The sequence below is a fragment of the Erythrolamprus reginae genome, chromosome 1 (genome assembly GCF_031021105.1).
Source record: "Erythrolamprus reginae isolate rEryReg1 chromosome 1, rEryReg1.hap1, whole genome shotgun sequence".
NCBI classification, from domain to species: Eukaryota; Metazoa; Chordata; class Lepidosauria; order Squamata; family Dipsadidae; genus Erythrolamprus; species Erythrolamprus reginae.
The window spans coordinates 141,487,996-141,514,240 of NC_091950.1; the positions used below are offsets into that span (position 1 = coordinate 141,487,996).

The window sequence follows — 26,245 nt, forward strand, 5'->3', positions numbered from 1 at the left end:
TACGACTTGTTTTTGCTGTTATTGTGTCAATGTTAGGAGTACAGTACACCGAGGTTAACATTTCATTTCTAAAGCTGTTTTGTTCAATAAATTAGGTTTCTACTGCTTCCCATTGTCATTGAAGCAAGAGGCTTTTCTGAAGTAGTTTCATTTATTTGAAGTTGGATTTTTATTTCTAAATAAAGTATTGTTACGCCCCTTCAGCCATTCAGATCTAAGCGGCTTTACAAGGAGAACACAAATTACTAATGCAATAGTCAGTAGAAAATACCCTGTGTTGATTATTATATATATTATAACCATCATGAAACAGCATAATCCATCTCAAGCATATTTTCAACTCGCTACCTGGCTCTCAAATATGCTTTGAAAATGGCAAGTTTTGCAAAGCTTTCTAAATATTAGGAATGACGATGCAGCTCTTTATTTCTGGTGATACCATACTCCACAGCAAAGGAGCTCCAGTGAAACCACTTACTCCAATTCCTCTCTTACCTCATCTTACTGGGGTCCAGGACATTCTGTACACATTCTGCCAGCCTGACTTGGATTATATAGATTTTGCTTGAATATATGATGTTGCAGGCCCCAAGCTTATATGGGGAGAGAATTCCAGTACTGTAATCCAAACAGGAAATGATGTCCTGAGCATGTATTGGCCTGGCCATGTCACCTGTTGCAATCGAAGCTAGGCAAAGGATATCTACGGCATAGTTTTTACTTGTGCCAATGGGCATTGAGAGTCCAGGAGAATCCCCAGACTAAACCAGCTCTTCCTGGAGCAACTACTCTAAACATACTTGGCTTATGAACTGGGAACCCCGCAGCTTTTACTCAGAATAATTTATTGGTGCCCTGGGAGAAGGTATTCGTTGTAAGGAAGCCTAGATGTTACTAGTGAAGCATGGAGCTGTAAATATCAGTTGTGCCTCCTTTTTCCTGTGTTTCCTTTTTTTAGAAAAAAGATAGTTCATAGATGGTTGAAAAAAATATGTCAAGAAGAGTAGTTCCAGGATGAGGAACTGTAGAAAAGTGTGATTGAGTGGGATGTATTAAATAATCCCCTACATGCTGATTCTTAGCAGAGGAACTTCTTTTTAACTATTGTTGAGATAAAAAGTATATGTCTTCAGATATAAAATGCACTTCAGCCAAGAGTGAAATCCAGCAGGTTCTGAGATACAAAGTCAGAAAAACCATTGGATTTGTTCTAAAGAACAGTTGCTTTATACAGATGTATGAAGGTTGATGAACTATTGCAAAGTATAAAGAAAGGACATAAAACTTTCCAGCAATCTTGCAACTTTTGGAAATTAGGTTGAGCTTGACAATTGTTGAGTATTTTTAAATAGCAATGATGGCATGGAATTGACCTCCCTAGGTTGTGATTTTTTTTTTAAAGAAATGCTTTGTTAAAATATGATTATTAAGATGTAGTTAATAATGGAATAAATTTGATTTCCAAATAATACCAAGCTGTGGAATTAGGAAGGTGTGGAATTAAGAATCGAAGTTTACAGATATGTCATGTACTGTATTTAGGCAAAGAAAGTGTATTATGTTGTTTGTGTTTTTAAAAAAATTCTCCCCTCTGATGCTGCATACCAAGAGGATATAAAAATTATTGAAATACAGTACATTTTAAAATCTTGGCAAAATCATCAGTAAGTGTGTTTATATTTCCCTAAAGGAAGAAAAGTGGCCCCTGCTCTTTCTGCATTCTGGCATCATTCATCATTAGCTTCAACCCCATAGGTGGTTGGAAGCAGTATAGATTTGGGGGGGGGGGATATTTCTCACTCATTGCAGCTGCTTTCATTCTTAATTACGGCGACTCCAAAATTTAATTGCTATGCCGCTTTATGATCTCTAGAACAAAATTCTATATACTCTTGCTGGTCTTGATGGATGGAAAATGTAATGGACCTAACTATCTTCTATATACTGTACTACTAAAACTCTTGTGTCTATAATCTTTAGCTAAACAAAACAGTGCATCACAGGGCCACCATTTTTGAATGAAGGTACCTCCGGTGGGCTAACTTATAGGATGCAGTCATATTCCAGGACTTACGTCTCCCATGAAATTGAAATTTGGCCAAATTTGTAGGTGCTTCAATGCTTCAATCCAGATGTTTAGTAAACTGGTCTTATTTTACCTAGTCCTCTGGAGGCCAAATAAACCAGTCTCATCATTGGCTATTGGAGGTTAAACTAGCCGGAAATCAGATGTTGTTCCTGCTCTAGTGGCTATTTTAACCATGGTCATTCTGCTTCTCTGTTTAGGAAAGGAAATACCCCTGAAATGATGATCCAACGGCTCACGGGTTATCTAGCAGTTTCTAATATTTTTGATCAATAGACTTAACTGCAGAGGTGAGTTCACCAATATGCTACCTAAAATGTATTAAGTAGATTGTGCTTTAGCATGTTATATGAATACTACAAATTAAATGTGCATATGAAAAATGTGCTACAAATCAGATGGGTCTATTTCCATATAAGCTATACAGTAGCAAAATATGGAACTGAGCTAGAGGCAGCAGAACTGGATACAAATAAAATTGCTGAGGTTTGTATTTAAAATATGAACATTTGTTTATTTATGTCTTTTATATTCTGTATATTCATTACACTCTGCAAGTATTCATGGTGATGTACAATTAAAATCTCAAAGGGTAAAGACAATAGAACAAAACAAATCAGCATGATATGCCAAGAGCAAAACAAATAAAATCATAGGTACATCAACATTGTTACAATTAATATAAATAGGCATTTCATGATAAGATGTTGATCTCTAAACACTACTCAAAATATTCTATTTTCACAGCTTTTCTAAAACTCAGGAGCAAAGGCAGGCAGGAAACTGTTCCAAAGATGGCACTACCACTTAAAACCTGCACATATCCCCATAATGTGCACCTAAGTTGATTTTTCTTGAAACAGATGGTCCTGCAAGTACTCAGGTTCTAACCAGGTATAGCTTTTTAGGCTAAACCCAGTACTTTGAATTGGACTTGGAACTCTGATGTAGACAATGCAGTGGTCTCAACACATACAGTATATGTCTGCATGTGAGTTGCTGTGTTTTTAAAAATGTTATTTGCTTTATAGGCAGGGGTGGGATACTGCCCGGATGGGGGCGGAACGCAGTGGGGTGGCAAAAATGGAGCTGCACCACAGAGCACCCAATTTGCACTGAAAGATGTTGAAATAAAATGCAGGGCATCCTGCATAAGCCATGCCCACAGAGTGGTAGAAGAGGCTTGTCATTACCTCCTTCCTAGGGCTGAGAGAAAGTGAGTGGCCCAAGGCCTGGTTATGTGCCAAAGGTAAGATTAGAACCCACTCTCTGGATTGATGCCTTTGCCATTACCTCTAATTGGCTCTCACCGTAAGACCCAGTGAAATAAAAGTCTTTTAAGATTTTAAGATCTTTTAACTACAGCTTGAAAATAATATGCTGCTCCATATAGATCGTGCTGCAATCATCAAAAAGATAGGTGACAATGATGAAGTCACAACCCACAACAGAAGAATGATTGTTGATACTGATGGAATTTGTAGAAATGGCTAAATTAACTTACCATAGTTGATTTAGTTGATAATTCTACATTTATGGTTGACTGGAATCCTTTTATGGATTTTTTTGTTGTTGCATGAAATGGAAAAAATGCACATGATTAGAAATGATTAGTAGCTTTGATGATTAGAGAAAAAAACCCCTGAATGATAGAAAAAAGTGAGTTTTGCAATTATAGAGTAAGAAATAATTGTGTAATTGTATTCATGTTTGATGCAAAAATCAGAGGGTTTTTCTTTGTTTTGTCTATTCTCTTTCTGCACTTTTTTATTTTTTCTTTGCTCTTTTACTTTTCATTAGTGTGTTTTACTCTTTATTATGTTATTTGTAAAAACTCTTTAATAAAAATATATTAAAAACAAAGATAAGTCACAGAAACCAGAGCCTCCTTGTTTTAGGAGGACTGTGTTTGGACTGGTCTCTGGGCGTCATGTGACTTTCGTTGTATGTGTACACTGTGTATACACATACAATGACAATAAAGTAAATTAAAAAAAGAAAGGACATAGCTGGTGCTGCAGCTGAAACGGGTCCATCTGTCTCCCCCCACACCTGATCAACAATAGCAAAGCATCTAGGAGAATGTCTTTTGGGGAATATTCCCTGTTCAAAGACACTACCGAATCAGCTAGAATACCATAAGACTGCTGGACAGAGAGTAACCTAACCTTGTACTTTATTCTTTTACAGCTTCCAGACAAAAGGGCACCATATCATTGTTTCAGTTCTGGATGGTGGTGTGTATCATCTATATATGAATAACACCTGACTCTAAATCAATGGATGACATCACTTTATTTGCATGGTGTATCCGGGGAATAAAAAGAAAAATGTTATGGCATCTATATTGGAGAGGGCAATAGACAAATGTTCCTTCCTCCCCCTTTACTTTGGAATCAAGTGTTGGTGTTGGGAAAGATTATTAAAGAAAAATACTTCGATCCATTGTTATAAAATGTTGCTGAGAAATGTAAAAGGATGCTGTGAAGACCAGCTCATGATCAGCATAGCACAATCCAGCTAAAGTTCAGCTCTTTATTTGCCATATAAACCGAATCTCGCCAGATTGAACCAAAATTACCCTATTACCTATAACTAATGGATATACAATATAGTATTCTAGGACAGGGATATCAAACTTTATTTCATTGAGGACCACATGAGGATCGTGTTTGACATTGGGGGGCAAGAGAGGTGGCCAAGGTGGGCATGGCCAGCTCAACATCACTCATGCTGAGGGTGCCTGTGGTGGCCCAAGCACTCTGCCAGTGAAAATGGAGCTCGGGAGGGCTGCTTGCAGGTCGGTCTTTTGCTGTTCCCAGAATGGCCCCATAGGCCAGATCTAAGTACCCTGCAGGCTGGATCCAGTCCCCGGACCTTGAGTTTGACACCCCTGTTGTAGGAGATTCTAAGGAATGGCTATCCAAAATCTCTTCATCTATGCCTGTGTTCAAACCTAGGCTTCTTGTTGAAATAATACAGCACAAACGGCGTCCCAAAAACCTTTTATTTTAATGGCTGCGAATTGTGTTCATTCCCAGCCCTAACAGGTCCCAAACAATAATAACTAGTCCGACAGAAGTCTTTAGGAAGAAGGCTGATATCACCAACCATTATCTCTCTTGACTCGCTGCCAAAGACCTAATTCTTTGCAAGTTTTGCAAGGCCAAACAGAAACACAGAATCAGAAATGCTGAGACGCAAACTGAACAAAGTTGCTTCCTGCAACGAGCACATCAATTTGCTCTACTTTTATAGCCTATGGGAGGGGCCAATTATCTCCAAGGCTTACTTCCTAGTAGTCCTTATCTTCTGTAATTGTTCTTGCCTTCTGGCAGCTCTGCACATACACATTGATTGGGAACAGGCTCCCCCTGTTTATTTATTTATTTATTATTTATTACTTAGATTTGTATGCCGCCCCTCTCCGAAGACTTGGGGCGGCTCACAACACGTGGAAACAAATCATAAATAATCTGACAAATTTAAAATATTTAAAGATTTAAAACAGACCCCACATACTAACAGACATACACACAAGCATACCATATATAAATTAAACATGCCCAGGGGGAGATGTTTCAGTTCCCCCATGCCTGACGGCAAAGGTGGGTTTTAAGGAGTTTACGGAAGGCAGGAAGAGTAGGGGCAGTTCTAATCTCCGGGGGGAGTTGGTTCCAGAGGGCCGGTGCCGCCACAGAGAAGGCTCTTCCCCTGGGGCCCGCCAACCGACATTGTTTAGTTGACGGGACCCAGAGAAGGCCCACTCTGTGGGACCTAATCGGTCGCTGGGATTCGTGCGGCAGGAGGCGGTCTCGGAGATATTCTGGTCCAGTGCCATGAAGGACTTTAAAGGTTATAACCAACACTGTTCCTCTGCCTCACTCATGTCAGGCTCTGGAGTCAGCACAGACCTCTTGGATGGCCAGGGCTGGATCTCTGTCTCTGGCACCGAGCCTTCTCCAGACTCGAGGCCTGGCCCATGTTCCTCCCCAGCCTTCTCACTGTCCAACTCTGCTGCCAGCTCCGCAGGCTGTCAGGGAGCCACAGCATCCTGATCAAGCTTTGGGTTGTCTGTCTCTTGTCTCACCTCCCTCCTCGGAATGTGCTCCCTCCCAGTGAGGGGCCACTCTTCTTACCTGCTACCAGAGCTCCCTTGGAGGCCGTCGCAAGTACGTGCATGCCCATCAGTCGCGTACATGCCTGTCAGCACGAAATTTGTCTTCTGCGCATGCACAGCAAAACGTGTGCGAGAATAAGATTTCAGCTATTTTCACCTATATTTTTGCTTCCCTGCATGCGAAGCAAAAAATTGGTAAAATAGCTGAAATCTCGCTCCCGCATGTGTCCTTGTGCGAGATTTGGCTTGCTGTGGATGCGCAGAAACCAAATCTCATGCGAGGGCACAGGATTTTTCTACTGGAGCCGCACACCTGGAAGCACCGGCTGCTGCCTGTCAGTGCTCCCTCCTCCATGGGAAACTGTAGCTTCACCATAGTTTATCACACCACCTCCCCCATCACGGACACAATTCATCACAGATGGGCAGGGATACATCTCCAAATACCAACACAATGTAAACAAATGCCATTTCAACCCACTGCATAAACTGGAAATATTCCCTTCCCCCCAGCCTCTCCATAAATTCCACCTGAGATTCAAACCTGGATAAGAGTAATATGGTCAGATCCAAGTAATGTCTTTTCAGGATAGCACATACTATTATCTTATTCAAGGTAGACTTTGTCTCTTTTCTTAATGAAATTCTCACATACAGACGCACATCCCTAAAATCCAGCTGATCACTCACCCACTTGCTTCCTAAAGAGCCTGGTCAGCTAGTCCAGTTTCCATGTAATAAGACTCATACTTTACACGGCACATATCCTCAAATTTATGAAATAGTATCACTCACTGAAACACTCTATCTCTGTTATCAATATAGATTTGAAACGTTCAGAATTAAGATCTGAGTGGATTTAACTAATTTCACAAAATGTTGTCTGAAAATCTTGCACACTCCTGTTTGTAGATTTTGCTTTAATGAGATGTTCACATAAGACCACAATATTTATCATTGTATGATCCTGACTAGTGATGGCAAAAAAAGAGGGAGGGAGGAAGGCCAGTACACTTCTTCCCTGCAGCCATGTTGTAAAGGGGAAAAAAACAGAACAGTTTTATTTAAATTTCACCCAGTATAATAATACGTTTTTGTTCTTAGAATTTGTTTGCCCATTTGGTGTGTTAACAAATATCTGAAGAAGAGTTGTAAATGTCTTTTCAAAGGATTTTCAGAAAAGACAAGGAAGAAAATGTATTTTTAATTTTGATTTATTTATTTACTTTGTATGGCTGCCCATTTTACAATAGTGATTCTAGAGGCTGGCATGTTAAATGCAGATACAATAAACAGTAATATAATGGCAACTGAGGACAGCATAAATCATTAGCAAGTGACTCGTTAATCTCACAAAGCCAATTAAACTCCCAATCCCTATGCCCAGGAAAACAGCCATGTTTTTAAGCTTTCTGAAATGCCAGCAGTTTGAAGGATAAATCAACTAAATCTGTGGGGGGTGGGGGTGTTGTGATGTTCTGGAGGGCAGGCACTCTGACAGAAAAGACCACTAGGTCCTGCGAGATGAAATTCCTTCATACACAGGACCTGACGCATGCCTTCTATCACATTTAATGGGACAGGTAAAATCAATTGGAGTAAAGTGGTCCCTCAAATAACCTGGCCCCATGCCACATGCAGCTTTATAGTTGTTTGCAGAGCAGAGGTGGGCACAGGAGATGGGCACATTCTGGATGGTCTACGTAAAGCATGTTTCAGAAATCCATTTGAGAGCTGATTAAGTATGAATAACGTTGAGTAGTGGCTCCTGATCCAGAAAAGGGTACAATTGGAAAATCTGTTGTGTAAAAGCTCTTCAACTACAATGGCACTTGTTCCTCAAACGAGCTGAGAGTCAAGAATAACTTCCAAACTGCACCTTTTATTTTATTTAAATGAACATATCCACGGGCCTCACACAATAATCCTAGACAGCTCACAGCAATCAATAAAAACAACAATGTGCTGTACAGTGATCCCTCGATTTGCGCGTTCTCGATTAGCGCGAAACGCTGCAACGCGGTTTTTCAAAAAATATTAATTAAAAAATAAGTCCGCGTTTTTTTTCCTACACCACGGTTTTTCCCGCCCGATGACGGGAAGGAAGGAAGGAGGGAGGGAGAGAAGGGAAGGAGGGAGGGAAGGAGAGAAGGGAAGGAGGGAAGGAGGGAGGGTTGCCATTGCCATTGCCGCCAGCGCTGCCCTGTGGGTAGCGGCGAGGAGCCCGGAAAAATCACCATTGCATTGCCAGCCTCCGAACTTGCGTCGCTCCACCTTCTGCGCATGTGAGGCCATGGAACAAAGGACGCGCATGCGCAGATGGTGTTTTTACTTCCGCATCCAGTATAACGCGGAAATCGGTTAGCGCGGGAGGTCTTGGAACGTAACCCCTGCGCTAACCGAGGGATCACTGTACTTCTAGTTTCTCTTCAAATTATACACATCTCTTGTCTTAAAAACCATAATACTCTTCCTGCCAAGGTGCCAGAATTAACCATTTTGTCAACTACCTAAAACTTTTCCGTGCTAGTTAAAGAGGCCCCCCCAAAAGCCAGGTCTTCTGGAAGGCTAAAAGAATAGCTAGAGGCCCTCTCAATTTCAGGTTGGAGGCTATTTCAAAAGCCCAGATGGCTACAGAAAACCTGCCCTTCTGAGGTTCCACTACAAGACAAAATTTTAGAGGTGTGTCTTCCCTTTCTAACCTAGTGAGATGGGCAAATGTCCCCAAAAATAGGCAGTCCAGCAGATAACTGACCATGTACTGTACCATGCATGGCTTTAAAGGTGATCATCAACACCTTGAATTGGATCTAGAAAGCAACTGATAGCTAATGCAGCTTGCACAGCAATGATACAACATAGGCAAATTGCAGAGTATCCAGAGTATCCACTATATTTTAGAGAAATCGCAGCTTCTAGGTAAGTTGTATTTGTAGTCATGCTTGCAGGATTCTGTCACAATAGATTGCGCCTGTTTCCCGATTTCAAAGGTCTGACATCAGTCTTGCAAGCCTGAATGCATTTTCCCTTATACTGTATCCCAGTGAGTCAAGGAGTCAGTCTGTGTCTTTTCTGAATATATTCTGTGTTTCTCAGGTTCAACTGAGGTTTTTGAACATGTTCTAACAAGCTCCACATGGTTTCTCCAAAGTCATCTCTATGGCTGTATATAATATCTGAATAGCACTAATCTGATATTTTATATATTTATTTTGCTAATGTATAACAGATAGTCTCATCATGTCAGGCAATCATGCTTAGCCAACTATTGGTATGGCTGCATCAGAAAAAACTCAAGAGCCAGACCAGTTCATACTCTGATAGGAGACTATCTGGAAATCAGGCTAGACGAGGAACTGGAAAACTCTCCTCAAAAAAAGCAATGCAGACAATTTCCCTACTGTTGCCATGAAAATAATACAGAGTTGACCAGATGCCAAGCTCAACCTGAGGAAGCATTTATCCTGACAAAAGCCCCAATTCCACCCAAGACAAACGGAATTCAGACAGACTGGCTCACACATCTGCAAATACAATCAAGATATGAAAAAGATAAAAAAACTAGATAGATTTATGACGGGAACTTCAGAATTAGATATTGACAGGGAGTGATGAAAAAATGAATAAGAAATTATATAATTATTTGTTACAAGTTGAATCAGAGGAAGAGGTGTTGAAAGAAACAATGATAATTTGGATGAGGAATTTTGGATATACAATAGAACAGAATAAATGGCAACAAACGTGGGAAATAAATTACAAACTAACAATGGCAGCAACATATAAAGAAAACATGTACAAAATGTTTTATAGATCGCATATGTCACCAGAAAAATTATCAAAAATGTTTAAAGATAAATCAGTAGATTTGTATGCCGCCCCTTTCCGTAGACTCAGGGCCGAATGAGGAATGAGATGTGAAAATGTCTGTATGGAAATAAAAATAAAAAACCTTTTTTTAAAAGAGAGCCCGTTCCACCCAAAGGCTAACATAATGAAAGTTGATGTTTCTTGATTTTATTTCATCCCACTATGTTGCAGTCTGGAGACGCTGGGTGTTTTTACAGTGATCCATTCTTTGAGAAATTAAGCAGACAGTAAAAGTTAACTCAAAAAAAAAAGGTGAAGGGGTTCCTTGAACGTGGTCTAATTGCAAATATATTTCTGCTTCAGTTGCTGTTTAGTCATACAGGCTTTTAAAATTATTTGACACCACACACACACACACACACCCGCTTTTATCACAATTCAAATCGACAAGCATGCAATACTGCTTCCTCCTGTTTTTCACAAGCGGGTCGGGACCGAGAGAGCACGACTGGCCCACAATCTCCCAGTAAGCTTTCATGCTTAAAGTGGGAATAGACTTCCAATTTCCCCTATTGTCTAAAGCTCAGCCACTCCAAACACAAAAACAACGAAGCTTTAATTTCAACGGTTTCGAAGGGGAGGGGAAAGCTCGCCATTCCTCGAGTCCTTGACGTCACTGGGACCTGACGTCACTGGCGTTTCCGTGGCAACGAGCAATGAAGTCACAGCGGGAATGGGCGGGGAAAGATTGAGCTCGCGCGCTCAGAGGTGCCGAGACTTTGCAAGTTCTGGGTCGCAGTTTCTATGGAAACCTACGCCCCGTGCTAAAAAAAAAAAAAGGCGGGTGGGGGGACACACTAGGTAGCGGGAGGCCCCGCACTCTGTGAATGAAGCGGGCTGGGGGTGGGAGGGTGGAAGAGAGTTCCGAGCGTTGACCTGGAGGCAGCTTCCCCAGCCCAGCTCCCCACACTTGCCAAATGCCGGCACAGCTGCCTTCCTTCGCCCTAAACTGCGGTCCCCTCCCGCTTAAGTTGCTCCGGCGCGAGGGCTCCGCTTTCCTTCCTCCGCTTCTCTCAAAGGGGGTGAAAAATGCAATGGGGACCTCTTAAGCATCAGGGGAGGGCCTCACTGAATATACACAGGAGACCCGGCCGTGTCAAGTATCCTGCAAACCCCACGAGGTTCACCTCCGCCCGCAGGTTTCGCCGCTGCCTCCGGCTTGTCCGTCTCTCCGACGCTCCTTCACAACACGAGGAGCAGCTCTGCCCGCTCCCCTCCCAACCGCACTCCCGCCTCCTCCTCCTCCTTCCCACCCCCGCAAGGACTGCGGCGGCTGAACGCGCTTTCTCCGCCGCGGTGACGCGAGAGGCAGCGGGCCGGTTCCGTCTCCAGTCGATCCGTCCGTCTCCAGTCAGTGGGGCTCCCCCTTCCTTCTCCCGCGGCCGCGCTGCTTCTCAAGACCATGCTCCCGCCGGCGCAGCAACCGAGCCCTGACAGCGCCCGGGCAGCCTCGGGCAGAGAAAAAAGGGCGGGCTCGGGGAAGGAGGCTCAGTGAGGCCGGCGGGTCTCTTTCCCTTCTGAACCCTCTCTCTCCCTTCCCTCCCCGCCCTCCCCCGACGTCTTTCCCCCCGACGTAGCATACCATTGCTTCCATCGCCGGCATCCCTACATCGAGCCACAGGTCTGGGCCCGGGAGGTGGTGGCGCGTGTGTGTTTGTGCAAGCGGTATCGGTGTGTGTGCACGCGTAGCCGTGGGGCTGGGAGGCTGGGGAAAGGCACGCGTTGCGCTGAATGGAAGGGGCGGGCGGGCGGGACGGGGACAGGAGCCCCGTGCCAGACGGGAGCTGTTTTGGGCTGTAAGGAAGGTGGTGGTGGTGGCAGAATAACGCTGCATGCATGGGCTTTGGACGGGGAAGGGATGCCTCTCCGGAGACGACGGGGCTGCCCTCTTTGGGCCCCGGAAAGAAGCCAAGCCGCCCGGCACGTTTCCCCTTCCTCGCCGTCTTTTCATGAAGCGGGACCCCCGTGTCAGCCCGCCTTCCCCAAAAGCAAACAGTCCTTTCACCTGAGCAGAAGCACCGAGAGCGATGCCAGCGCCTCGTGTCCCTTCTGCTCCGATTATTATTCCAACCAGTGTGCTGTGGGGTTGAATTCAGTTAGCGTGAACCGTAGTTTTAAAATTAGTAATTTACCGCTGTATTGAATGGGCTGGCTGGGATATCTGAACCAACCAGCCATCAGGTTGCCGTGTTTTATTTGTACAAGGGCGCCTGTGCCCGTTAATGGCTGCAAGGCAAGCATACCTTTAGTCACTTGAGTAGTGTCCAAAATATGGATGTCGAGTGCATAAACTGCACCTGCTGCCTTAATTTTGTTCTTGTGAGAAAGACGAAGTGATGATTTCGTCTCATCTTGCCTACTTATTGAAAACAGCTTTGTGGATGAATTAGGCAAAGTTAAATTTGGGGGAGAGGGTGGGTTTGAGGCCAGCATGTTTTGCGGGAGAGAGCTGCTTCCTTTATTATTTTAAAAAAAGTTAAGTATCAAGAAACAAAAATACATAGCCTAAGGCTTCCATGAAATTGCTAAAGATCATATAAACAATTGTGTGTCTCTGTGTAAATGTGCTTACTCAGTGTGCCCATTTCCTTTTCTTAAGTATGCTTAGCTTTGTATGGAAATCCTCCATGTATGCCCTGAATAGGTTTTTAGGGTGGAAGCTTACATGTACAGTATTTCCCTCTAAGGAGCTTTGCTTAATTGGTTATGGCAATTAGCAAGCTTCCCATCAACCATGTGCTTGTAAGAATTTGAGTAACTTATTTGAAAAAAATATTATTTACTAGACATAACACAATGCATGTTGAATGTATATAGCAGTCTGAGTGAATTGTGGCCAGAACGTGGGAATGTTTTAGACACTATTTTAGAAACTATTCCTGTAGAACATGACTTTATAAGGAGTTAGATTCTGAAATAGTTTTTCTAATAGGAAATATTTGAATTTCATCTACTTGTGCTGAAGTTCACATCTTACAAATGTACTGTAGACAATATTGCTTAATTTAACATATTTTTCCTACATATTTGTCTATATACATGGAATGGAAAAACAGCATGCTAATCTATATTGTTTATTCTGTAAAGTCTCAACAGGTTTTGGCTTTTTTCACGTTCAGAATTTTGGAAGGTTTAATGTATTTGTACTTGGAAATATGTTTTTTCATAAACATTGATACTGAAATGTAGAGCATATGGTACACTGACATTTCCCAGTTAGTGAGCAGAACATACAACTTGATTGTTTACATTATTTAGAAGTATTTTCATAAAAACTCTGTAAGCCCCTCTGCTGTATTGCTTTCCATTATGGCTTTGTCTAGTATAGTACACAAGAATTTATTATATAACTTTCAATGTGTAAATTGTAAATTTAGTGGCTTTCTTGCCTTCTTATTCCCTTATGAGGCTGTTTGACTTTTCAGGATATGGCAGGATATAATAATGTATGTGAAGTTATATGATTGCTTGAGGAATGTTACAAGAACAGAGCAATTTGATAGGTTCATAAGGCAAAAGATATTCATGAAAACAGCTCTCTAGGAGGGCTGCAGACACTTTTTTCTTCTTGAAAGTACTCCAGTGCTTTGAAAAGATGCATGATGGGCAGAGATTTAGTAGCTTCTCCCTGCACAACACTGCTGAGCAAAGTTATGCATGATTTAAATTCTGCATGGCATGCTGGTATAAGAGGAGAGAGGAGGCAGTAGTGATGCCCCTTAAATCCCCAGAAACCTTGATTGCAAAGTGTTGCATAAACAGAATCATGGAAATACAGAATTAAGAGCATCAGCATTGACACCACTACTATTTGCATATTTATCTAGAAACCTTGATTCTATTTAGCTGACACTAAAGCTTTATTTTAACAAGTTACTTACATAGCTCTGTAGCAGCTCCATGTTCTAATCTAGCAGGATTGACACAAGTCTGTAAATCATAAAACAAATTCATGCATCTTATTTAGCCAAGGTTTACTTAGCTATTGTTTGCCGCACAAGCCATTATTAGCTGGTTTCACACAACATAAGCTATATAACTGGCTGTTGAAACTATGCTAAGCCGAAACCAAAGAAACTACATACTTCAGCATTTCTCTAAATGAACTCTTAAATTAAAGGAGGTTTTGAGATAGGAGGATCACCACAGAGTGCTTGCAAAATTATTCTGAATGCAAAGTAACCCTGCTGTTCCAAAACCGTGTATGAAGTCTGGATGTTTGCTTTCAATATACAGTATTGCATTTGCCTTTTAGAGGAGGGGTTAATCATGCCTAGAAGGCATGAAGCTTCTGTGCAAAATTGACCATCTGATCAAATACTCACTCTGCATAGGAAATTATCACTTCTGAGGGGAAGGGCTGTAAGACTGCAGTTAGAAGGAAATTGCAACAGTAAGGGGAAGGCTTTACAAGCAGCAGGCTTGGGGGGGGGGATGTGTGAGACTATCGCCTCAGAGTGACTGTGTTAATTCAAAGAGCACCGAAAGCATATTATAGTCTGACCATGTTCTTGCAAGCTATGGCATTTTAAAAACAGTTTAAGAGAAGTCGATTTTGGCTAAGGTGGCATTCTCCTCCCCCCTCCCCAATTTCATAAAGGAGAGTGGTTTTCAAAATGGAATTCCAATTTCAAATGTTAGGCCAAAAAAAGCAATTCATTCTTCATGTTAAAAAGAGTTGTAAATTGCATCTTTGTTTTTCCCCAAAGTGACTGTTTTAAAAAGCTAAGTTCTGCCACTGTTTTATTTGCTATATAGGTTAAAATGTAATTGCTATGTACTGTACTGTATTGTTATAGGTTTAGGTTTGTTTGTTTCTTGCCTCACCAAGTCCCAGTGAAAACATTTATTTTACAAATGGGAGATGGCACAATTTCTTTTTTCTCAGGTCATACATAATATGGCAAAGTTGTGGAATCATTGACATGGTCCAGGAAGATGAAAAATAACATTAGATGCTATTATTTTACTCCTTTCCACATTTCCCTTTTGCTATGTTGAAACTCCCCAGCCTCTCATTTGCTTAAGAGTTGCTATGGAAACTTATCCAGTGGGTTGGATTTTGAAATAAGGTCAGATGGGGATTTCTTTCCAGCTTCTCATCTAAGGAAGTAAGAATGTGGTCTAAGCTACTACTTTTGACCACCAACTCCTTTCCATACTTATATAATACTTCATTTTGACATATGATGGTTTTCTGATGATGACAAAAATAAATACACATCAATCTGGTTGATACAAAAAAATATCTTTATGACAGAGGTGAGCATTTGGGGGATACTTTTAATTGGATAAGCTGTGTTGTCCAATACACAATTTCCTTCGGCTGTTTTAATGTTTTCTGTGATCCCATTTTTCATATTATGTTTTTAAGTGTCTCACAGCCACAGATAGGCATCTGTGTTGGCTGCACGCTTTTATCTGTCCTCTACTGTGTCTCAACTCACAGGATCTGACAGTCAAGATGCTGATCAAAGAATACCATATACTGCTGCCCATGAGCCTGAATGAATACCAGGTGGCCCAACTTTACATGATCCAGGTAACATCGGTTTGGATAAAGAGAGCATGCTGATGCATATTTATTTAACCAGATAGAGTTTTGGGGTTAACAGGACCAAAACCAAGCAAGTTGAGGGATGCAAAGAACAAAAGGTATAGATTGCAAGCTGAAGATCTCTCTCTCTCTCTCCCTCTCCCCACCCTTTAGAAAAAAAGCCGCGAGGAATCCAGTGGTGAAGGCAGTGGGGTTGAAATCCTGTCCAACCGACCATATGATGATGGTCCAGGAGGAAGTGGTCAATATACACATAAGATCTACCATGTGGGCTCCCATATTCCTAGCTGGTTCCGTGCTCTCCTACCTAAGGCTGCTCTGCAGGTGGAGGAAGAATCTTGGAATGCCTACCCCTACACACGGACCAGGTGAGAGGAAGGCAGTAGGGGGCTGGAAGCTGTGGTTGGAGTTTACCAAGATGGTAAAAAGTAGAACTGTGAGTCTCATACTGTTCTTCATAGATACACATGCCCTTTTGTGGAGAAATTTTCAATTGAGATTGAAACTTACTACCGACCAGATGCTGGCAAGCAAACGAACATCTTCAATCTAAATACCACAGAGCGCAGGCAAAGAATTGTGGGTGAGTTCTCAAACACTAGCCCATTCCTCTCTCGCTTTTAAGTTATCAGGATGTAATATCCTGTGAATGCTTCTATGCTGAGCAACTAATTGTGCAGGAGTGGCTGAACGATGATGGTTATATGATGATATTTAGGGTCGGTAATTGACTGATGGGCATTTGTTTCAGTCGCAGCACAAAAAGTGCTGTGCTGCGAGGAAGCCTTCACCAACCTTTTGAATGCCTCACACCATGTAGATGTTAGGAACTTTCACATTTTGAATTCCCAACCATCATTCCATTGTTGAAATCCAGTGCAGCTGGAGGACAATAGATCAGGGGATGCTCTTGTTAAGAGTGGAAGAACAACCAGCAGGCTCCTGGCAAAATATGTACATCCATGCAAGAGCAGTAGGAGTGTAGCTGAGCATCTAAAGCAGTTTGGAGATAAGAAGGAACAGCAACCTGAGAAACCCAAGTACATTAACTTCCTTCCTTCCTTCCTTCCTTCCTTCCTTCCTTCCTTCCTTCCTTCATTCCTTCCTTCCTTCATTCATTCATTCAATTTTTATGCCGCCCTTCTCCTTAGACTCGGAGTGGCTTACATGTTAGCAATAGCACTTTTTAACAGAGCCAGCCTATTGCCCCCAGAATCCGGGTCCTCATTTTACCCACCTCGGAAGGATGGAAGGCTGAGTCAACCTTGAGCCGTTGATGAGATTTGAACTGCTGACCTACAGATCTACAGTCAGCTTCAGTGGCCTGCAATTTCCTGCAATTAATCACTTTTTACAAACCCTTCTCTACTTACCCACAGATACTATTGATATTGTACGGGATCCCATCTCACCCGGTGAATACAAGATAGAGGAAGATCCACGACTATACCATTCGATGAAGACAGGACGTGGGCCTCTAGGAGATGATTGGCTAGACAATGGAAATACTGGGCCTTTTATGTGTGCTTACAAGCTTTGTAAGGTGGAGTTTCGCTATTGGGGCATGCAGTCCAAGATTGAACAATTCATCCATGATGTAGGTAAGCATGATATCTTTTTTTTATTGCCATTCTTTTTCATCTTCCTTCAGCAAAGAAAGATCCGGGGCAGTAGTGGGTAGTTTGGTTTTTCCTCATGTTGAACCGTAGTTCACAGCAGCTCCATCCAACATTGCCAATGGTAATAATTTAGTGTAATGGTTCCCAGAGTGGGGCCCAAAGCCCATGGGGGAGCAATTTGATTTTTAATAGGGGGCAATTGAAACCTTGTTTAAAGTTAATGGCCTTTTAGGTTTCCTCCTTGGGAGTAGGAGTTCACTTTTTGAATAGTAGAATTGTATGTCATAGGAGGGGTGGCATCAGGATTTTAGAGATGCTTAGGTGGAGCATGGCCAAAAAAAAGGTTGGGAACCACTGGTCTAGTAACATCTGGGGGGCCAAAGGTCCCCTAACTCTGGCCTACTGAAGTAGTTGATTTACACTATATGCCTTGACAAAAGAATAGAATGATTGATTCTGTATTTGTACTGGCAAAGGCATGTTTTCCATTTCCTGTCCATAGTAGTACTTATGCAGTACTGTTTCTATTGCGCTGCCCTTCTCATGAATTTCATTAAAGCTACTCTAATGCAATATTGGCCCAAAGATACAGTTCTAAGCCTCCCTTTATGGTGTTTCCTGAAAATAAGACCCTGTTGTATATTTTTTGACCCCCGAAATATGGCCTTGCCTTATTGGGGGGGGGGGGTAATCTTTTTGGGGTGCAGGAGGTGGGGCAGGCCACAGGACTTGCGTCTTTTTGGAGTCTGGCAGCTCTGTGGCTTCTTTTGGCTGGTTTGTTTAGTTCCAGTTCCAGCTCCACTATAGAGCGGGAATGCGCTTGCAGAGTGGCCACTGCCCTGGTTGGGGTTTGGAAGCTGCAGAGCCGGAGTTTGGGGGAGAGAACTCGTCTTCTCACGAGTTTGAGAAGTTTGATTGAACTCGCAAGAAGTTTTCTTTTACAATGGGCTTCCTTCCCTGGAGAAATGTGACAAAGCTACAAGTGTCAGGTAGGATACGTGTCTCAGGGTGGGATACAATTTGGATGTGTCAGGTGGCACTTTCTGGGGAAAGGGGGGGGAGATATGCCAGGAGCCACTGTTTTTGCAGGGGGGGGGGGCTCTCTTTTGGACAGCAGAGAGACAGAGAACAAGCAAGAGGCAGGTGCGCACACACATCACGGGACTGGCTCAACTCCCCTGGGCTCTGCCTCCAATAGCATTTTGAAACACGCTCCTGTCTGAAAGGAGGCGGCAAGGCAGGGATCGAGGTGGGCTGGAGTGCGAGAGGTGCATCCTACCTGGGACTTGTACCTCCATTGTGTTCCTCGGGGGGAGAGAGAGAGAGCAAGCAAGAGGAAAGTGAATGCACACCCTGCAGGACTGGCTTGGCTCCTTTAGGTTCTGCCTCCGGTGGCATTTTGAAACACATTCCTGCTTGCAAGGAAGAGGAAACAAGCCTTGATCCCTGCCTCACTGCCTCCTTGCAGAGAACGTGTTTCAAAATATGGCTAGAGGCAGAGTCCAGAGGAGCTGAGCTAGTCCTGCGGGGTGTGCAAGCACCCGCCTCTCGCTTGTTCTCTGTCTCTCTCCCGGTCAAAAGAATGCCCCTGCAAAAAGAGTGGCTCCTGGCATTTCCCCCCCTTTCCCCAGAAGAGAAGTTATGGGGAGCCTTATTGGTGGGGACTTATTTCAGCGATGGGCCTTATTACGGGGACATGTATTATTTTCGGGGTAACATGGTATTAAAGCGAGAGTCAAAAGCAGGGGTGTCAAACTTGATTTCATTGAGGGCTGCATCAGGGTTGTGTTTGACCTCGGGGGGGGGGGCTGGTGGTGGCCGGGGTAGGCATGGCTGGAGTGGGCGTGGCCAACTTGACATCGCTCACTGTAGCTCTGTTTTCTGTAATAGGGGCCTTTTGCATTTTACATTTCCAACATTGTGCTGAAAGTTTTTTATTCCTTTTTGCCAGCTTTGTTGGTAGAATGTGCTACCTGTAGAACATTTTATATACCGTATATACTCGAGTATAAGTCGCTCCGACTATAAGTCGAGGTGCCTACTTTTGCCACAAAAACTGGGAAAATTTATAAACCCCTGTATAAGTCGAGGGTGGAAATTGCAGCGGCTACTGGTAACTTATAAAAATGGAAACCAATAAAATTACATCAATTGAGGCATCAGTAGATTAAATATTTTAGAATATTTATTTCAAAGAAAGCCAGTAAACTAGCTCTGTAAGTTTAAAAGAGGGTAAACAGGTATATATCCCCCAAGGCAGGTATAGGCAAAAAAATTGCAAGTACCTAGGTACTTACCTTAATCCCCTGCTCCTGCTGGTTTGGGTTAGGGTTAGGATACTTGACCTCTCCTTGCCTCAAAGAGATACAATTTCCCTCTATATTTACAATTACTGAACATCCAAAATATACTTAATTCTATGCATATATGCCATATGTGTAAATAAATATTACACACAGGCACACAAAAATATACTGTACATTATCTACTATATAAACTATGTGTATATACAGAGAGAGAAAGAGAGAGAGCTCTTGTAAAATTATATATGGTACATTCAACCTCACTGTAATAGGAAAACAAACCCAGAGTCCACTTTCTGCCACACAGTTAACCATAACTAGAACATTACACATGTCTTCAGATGTACCGGTACTTCCCTAGCTTGCACATCACTGTTAGAGCTAGGAAATGTCATGGATTGAGTAAAATGTGGTGATTTTCACTTAACAATGCTTTTGCTTAACAACAAATTTTGAGCTCAATTGTGGTCATAGGTCTCTATCTGTCTGTCTGTCTGTCTGTCTTCCTTTCCTGTCTGTCTGCGCCCCCCTCCTGTCCCCTCCCCGGGTAAATTACAGAGTCAATACTGTATTGTTTTTTTATTTAAGGTTACAAAGCAAATGAAGAATCATTTTGAGTATTCTTTAAAATTTCTTCAGTGAGATCCATAGCTAATCTGGCAAAAAAAAAATTCACCTGGCAAAAAATTTTATTGTTGACATTAGGCACAGCCAGAGAGATGTTTTAAAAGGCAAACAAACTGTCAAAAAAGTATGTTTTTTAAAAATATAATATTTTGGTTGTTGAATTTAATTCTGCCTTGGCACGGAGCAGCCCCCGCAGATGGGTGGCTGGCAAGGACCACGCATTCCCATCTTTGTGTCCGCTGGGGTTAAAGGAAAGTTTAGGGACCCCCGCCCCTTGGAGAAATGCCTCGTTGGTGACATTCTGAGCGTTTTTGCCTCCCCACTCCGAAAACCCCACTTCTCGGCAGCTTGCCGAGGCTGAGAGGAGAGTGATTTTAAAAGGCACTCTCAGCTTGGGGTTTTCTCCCCGCTGAAATGTTGCTCGGCCGCCGCCCTCAACACCCGCTTTGTCCTCGACCCGGCAGAAGAAAACCGCGTCCTTTCCTGTTGCTCTCTTCCCGAGAGGTGGGGTGAGGGGGTGTTGAGAAGACAAGCAAGAATCCACCCCCCCCCCCCACACACACACCTCATCGGCTTTTCCCCCCTCTAGCGCGGCATTGGAGTGTTTGGCTGGCTCCTTTTCTTGCGGGGAGAGGGGGGAAAAGCTGGGGGGGTGGATTCTTGCTTCTATCTTCTCGCCACCCCCCCCCTACACCTCACCGGCTTAGGAATGTCGTTGCCTCCCACAGCCACTTCCCCACGCGCTTCGGATGTGCCTGCCTTTCCTACAGCGAAGACAGGCGGCACCTTCCCGAAGGGCTCAGCTAAGCGGGTGGGGGAAGGGCTGGCCATTTGCCGCCTCTCTCCGCTGTAGGAGGGGCAGGCGCAAGCAAAGCGATGTCCCAAAGCGGTCTCCGGGAAGGGACCGAGGGAAAGGCAATCGTCTGCCTTTCCTTCAGCTCAAAAGAGAAGGCAAATGCCCTGCCTTCCCCCAGCCAGTTAACCGAGCGCTTCAAGTTAACCGGCTGGGGGAAGGCGGGGCATTTGCCTCCTCTTTCGGGCTGAAGGAAAGGCAGACGATTGCCTTTCCCTCGGTCGCTTCCCGCAGACCGCTTTGGGACATCGCTTTGGGAGAGGTTTAAGAAGCAAGAATCCCCCCCCCCCCAGCGAAACGGCTTTTTTCTTGTTTAGCGTGGCGTTCGAGTGGTTGGCAGGTTCCTTTGCTTGCACGCAAGAGCCAACCACTCGAACGCCGCGCTAAACAAGAAAAAAGCCGTTTCGCTGGGGGGGGGGGGGATTCTTGCTTCTTAAACCTCTCCCAAAGCGATGTCCCAAAGCGGTCTGCGGGAAGCGACCGAGGGAAAGGCAATCGTCTGCCTTTCCTTCAGCCCGAAAGAGGAGGCAAATGCCCCGCCTTCCCCCAGCCGGTTAACTTGAAGCGCTCGGTTAACTGGCTGGGGGAAGGCAGGGCATTTGCCTTCTCTTTTGAGCTGAAGGAAAGGCAGACGATTGCCTTTCCCTCGGTCGCTTCCCGGAGACCGCTTTGGGACATCGCTTTGGGAGAGGGGGCAACTGCTCCCGGTTTAAGAAGCAAGAATCCCCCCCCCCCCCAGCAAAACGGCTTTTTTCTTGTTTAGCGTGGCGTTCGAGTGGTTGGCAGGTTCCTTTGCTTGCACGCAAGAGCCAACCACTCGAACGCCGCGCTAAACAAGAAAAAAGCCGTTTGGCTGGGGGGGGGGGAAATTCTTGCTTCTTAACCGGGCAGTTGCCCCCTCTCCCAGAGCGATATCTTTAGCGGTCTCCAGGAAGCGGCTTAGGGAAAGACAGCCGTCTGCCTTTGCTTCAGCTCCAAAGAAGTTCTGGGAGAGGGGGCAACTGCCCGGTTAAGAAGCAAGAATCTACCCCCTAGCCAAACGGCTTTTTTCTTGTTTAGCGTGGCGTTCGAGTGGTTGGCTCTTGCGTGCAAGCAAAGGAACCTGCCAACCACTTGAACGCCGCGCTAAACAAGAAAAAAGCCGTTTGGCTAGGTGGATTCTTGCTTCTTGACCGGGCAGTTGCCGCTTCTTTCTAGCTGAAGCAAAGGCAGACGGCTGTCTTTCCCTCAGCCGCTTGCGCCCTCTTGTGGTGACATGTCAGTCACCCGATTATAAGTCGAGGTCGGGTTTTTCAGCCCATTTTTGGGCTAAAAAAACCCGACTTATACTCGAGTATATACGGTAGGTTTTTCTTTATAGGTTGTAGCCAAAGTCAATTTTCTGTCCTATACAATAATTCTTACCATTTATCCAAATTAATGTTTTACCTGAAATTTTGTACCCAAATGACCATAGTTTCTTTAACTTGTTCTTCTACCATTTTGTATTCTGATAAATATTGATAAATTTTCAGTATTGTCTTATCCTCGGGCCCTAGCAAGATTTTATCTATTACAATTAGTTCTTTCCTCTATACCCCATTCTTATCTTTTAGATATTGTGACTTAATCTGAAGGTATGCCCACCATTCCAAATCAATCCAATGCTCTAGAAGTTCTTTCCTAGTGTTTATGGACCTATCTTGATTTAAGATTTCTCTATAGGTAATTACTTCCCTAGATTCAGGAACTTTGGGTGTACAAATGTCTCTAATGTTGAGAACCAGACCGGTATTCCCCTATATATTTGTTGTTTTATTTTCATCCATACTGCTAAAATAGATCGTCTAACGTGCTATGCTTTATATTTATCGTCCCATAAAAAAGCCCAATTTTTACTGGCAGAGGCCCTACCGGCTGGTCCTTTGCTCTTTCCAGAATGACCCTGCAGGCCAGATCTAAGTACCCCGCTGGCCGGCCTTGAATTTGACAGTCTAGTGCCTAAGTTGCACAATATTCAGAACCATTCTTTCTGAGCTGAAAATAATTGATTGGGTTCTCTGCCATTTTGAAAACCAATACTGTTCAAATTTCTCTGCTAATTACAAGGCATTTGTTCAGGCTCTACAATCTTCCAGCATATGCCAACTCTAAATGTTCTCTCTGAAATTGGTGAGACATTGAATTTTCTTCCTCTGTATTACTGCTCTACTCCAATTCTATCCTTTGGGATAAAAATGCCCCCAAAAGGTTTTGATGGATTTATTGGTTGCTTGGGAGATACTCTTCCTACTGTGACCTCAGAAGTGTTAGTGGTGGTAACCATGTAAGAGAAGGGATTCAGACAGTCACAAGGGCTGAAACCAGTAAATTAGAGAAAGAGAGAAGCCACTGTGTTGTCAGCTCAGTTGAAGGAGCAGCCAGATTTCAAAAGACTTCAGAAACATGGATGATATAAAATAATGGTTGCCTATTAAGCCTAATATTAGATTAGGGAGATTTGTTTAGAATTAGGAAATACTACAGGTAGAGGCTTAATGACATTTATGGCTATCCATGTAAATCAGCTCCTGACATGAACGGAATTGTCATCCAACTTTGTGCAGATTATGAGGATGACAAGATCCCAATATAAATTGGATACATTAATTTTTGCTTGGATGTGAGCATGATTTCTGGATTTCTAAAAGAGTCTAGATTTTTTTAAAATGTGAGATCTCTTCAGTTTTAAACATATGTGACAGAAATGGTCATATCATGTTAAAGATAAAGCTTTGTGATACAAAATTAGACAAACAGGCTAAGCCACAACTGTCTAATGACATGCTGGTTGTAGTGAAGTGGTTGTAATGGGATGGTACAGCATGTTTTGATTTCAGATGTGTCCGTAGAAAAAATTAGATTCCTTACTTCATTTTTCCACAATATCATTATGTGAATAATATAGGTTGATTTAAAAACCCTGGTTTCAATTTAACTCAAGGGATTATCTCCATTCCTGACTGCTAGTTTGATATTGTCTTGTGATTTTAGCAGAGTAATTACACTGCCCAAAAAAATAAATGGAACACTCAAAGAACATGAATGAAATATTCTCATTGAATACTTTGTTTTGTACAAAGTTGAATGTGTTGACAACATGTGAATTTGATTGTCAATCAGTGTTGCTTCCTAAGTGGACAGTTTGATTTCACAAAAGTTTGATTTACTTGGAGTTATATGCTGTTATTCCCTTTATTTTGTTGAGCAGTATACATCTAGCAGAGCCCCACATCCCAATAAGATTAGCCCTACCCCTCTCAACATTTCAAAAACCCTTCAAGATGTGGTTATGTCATCAGTCCTGGGAGGAACCAGAGAAGTTTTGCAATGACTCCCTTGCTATGGTTTAATATCAACCCCTCTGTTTTGTTTTTCTTTTTAATAGTTTTAAGTGTGACTGTCTTTATGTCTTTATTATTTTGTTAAGTGCTATTTGCTTCCCAAAGCCACTTTCATGTGAAATGGGACACACACACACACGTAAATGATAGATAGATAGATGGATGGATGGATGGATGGATGGATGGATGGATGGATGGATAAATAAATAAATAAATAAATAAATAAATAAAATGCTGATGTATTGGTTACAGGTAAATAAAATGCCAAAATGAATCTTGCATCTTCATATGAAAAAGAATTGCAATCCTATTAGTTCCTCTTTTTCTCTAAATTAAATTTCTCTTTTAAAGCTGAACTGGATTGTAATGCTTTTAGTTACTAAAAAGCATTGGAAGAAGCATTCTCTAAGAAAATAACATTTAATCTCTTTTATAATGTATTGAGGAACTAACCAAATGTGTTGTGTCTGGGAAGAGCTAGGCCAACATAATTCCTGAATGCCTTCCTACTCTAGGGCTACGGAAAGTGATGCTGCGAGCTCATCGCCAGGCCTGGTGTTGGCAGGACGAATGGATAGATCTCACAATGGATGACATTCGAAGGTTGGAGGAGGAAACAGCTCGTATGCTGGCTCAGAAGATGGCTACATGCACGGAACCTGAACTGGATCCTGGTGTGCCCAGCCCTGAGTGCCCAGTTGAGTTAGGAGGCCATGAGACACAGGACAGAGTTGATAGCCTGAGGGCTCCCGATTCCTCTCCAGATGACCCCTTTGCAAAGCAGTGGTCAACTTCTTCTCGATCTTCATACTCTTCTCAACATGCTGGTGAGTGACTCTGCAACAAATAGAAAGGAACTTGTAGAAGAATAGAACATAATGATACTGATGAAAACACACACTTGCGCTGCAGAAGAGCAACAGTTGTGAGGAAGATGAAATTCACTAACATTTCATTCTAGCTATTCCTATATTGATGGTAATGTTGGCTTAGTTTTTTCCACAAAGGATTTCTGTTGCTTCTCTTACTAGTTTTTGACTCATTTGAAATACTGTACTTTTTTTTGGATTGTGCAGAAGCATGGCATTATAAATATTGATACACATGTGAAAGATTACTCAGTGTGTGTATTACAGTATCCATAATAGCAAGCATTGTTTTTCTTTTCTTTGCAATTTTCTTCTTCTGCTTGGAACTTAAAGAAGGAAAAGAACTCATGAAAAGGTGGAAATAGATACTGATAATACAAGGGAGAAAGGGCTGTTGCAGAATAGTTTTGGTGAAATTGATCCTATTAATAATTGTAATCTGACCTATTTCCTTTTCCTATTCTTTTCTTGTCTGTAAAAAATTAAGGACTTCCTGCAATTTTCTGCAAATTCAGAAAATTAAGACCATAAAGCAAACTTCATAGTAAGATACTATTGATTCCAGTGATCATAGCTCCTGTAATGAAGAAGTGTTCCTGTTGATGCTAAGAATGACTGTCTTTACCCAGCTCTCTTGGTCATCATGATTTCATTTGATATGTCTCGGCAGTTGCAGTGTCGCCACACAGTTTATCAGAATGGCGGATGCAAAATATTGCACGGGACTCTGAGAACAGTTCCGAAGAGGAATTCTTTGATGCTCATGGTTTGTAATGCTGAATAGAGTAGCATGATTTTAGACTGTATATTTATTTATTTACTTATTTACTTATTTACTTATTTACTTATTTATTTACTTACTTACTTACTTACTTACTTACTTACTTACTTACTTACTTACTTACTTACTTACTTACTTACTTACTTACTTACTTACTTACTTACTTACTTACTGTTTGGACTTATATGCCACCTCACT

General features: G+C 42.6%; 1 protein-coding gene across 3 annotated transcripts in view; it reads left to right on the forward strand.

Moving 5' to 3' along the window:
- Positions 1–11,395: 11,395 nt before the first annotated feature.
- PITPNM1 (phosphatidylinositol transfer protein membrane associated 1) overlaps positions 11,396–26,245 on the forward strand; it is a 47,358-nt gene continuing 32,508 nt past the window's right edge. For 2 of the 3 annotated variants that reach the window (XR_011556756.1, XM_070726619.1), the window contains exons 1-7: positions 11,624–11,697; positions 15,526–15,618; positions 15,787–16,001; positions 16,095–16,216; positions 17,013–17,234; positions 24,913–25,224; positions 25,937–26,032. Coding sequence is in view for 2 of the 3 variants with exons in the window: in XM_070726619.1 (XP_070582720.1) it covers positions 15,541–15,618; positions 15,787–16,001; positions 16,095–16,216; positions 17,013–17,234; positions 24,913–25,224; positions 25,937–26,032 (1,045 nt within the window). In the remaining variant the exon portion in view is untranslated. Of the gene's footprint in view, positions 11,427–11,623; positions 11,698–15,525; positions 15,619–15,786; positions 16,002–16,094; positions 16,217–17,012; positions 17,235–24,912; positions 25,225–25,936; positions 26,033–26,245 lie in introns of those variants that run through there. The other variant, XM_070726628.1, reaches the window with a different exon arrangement.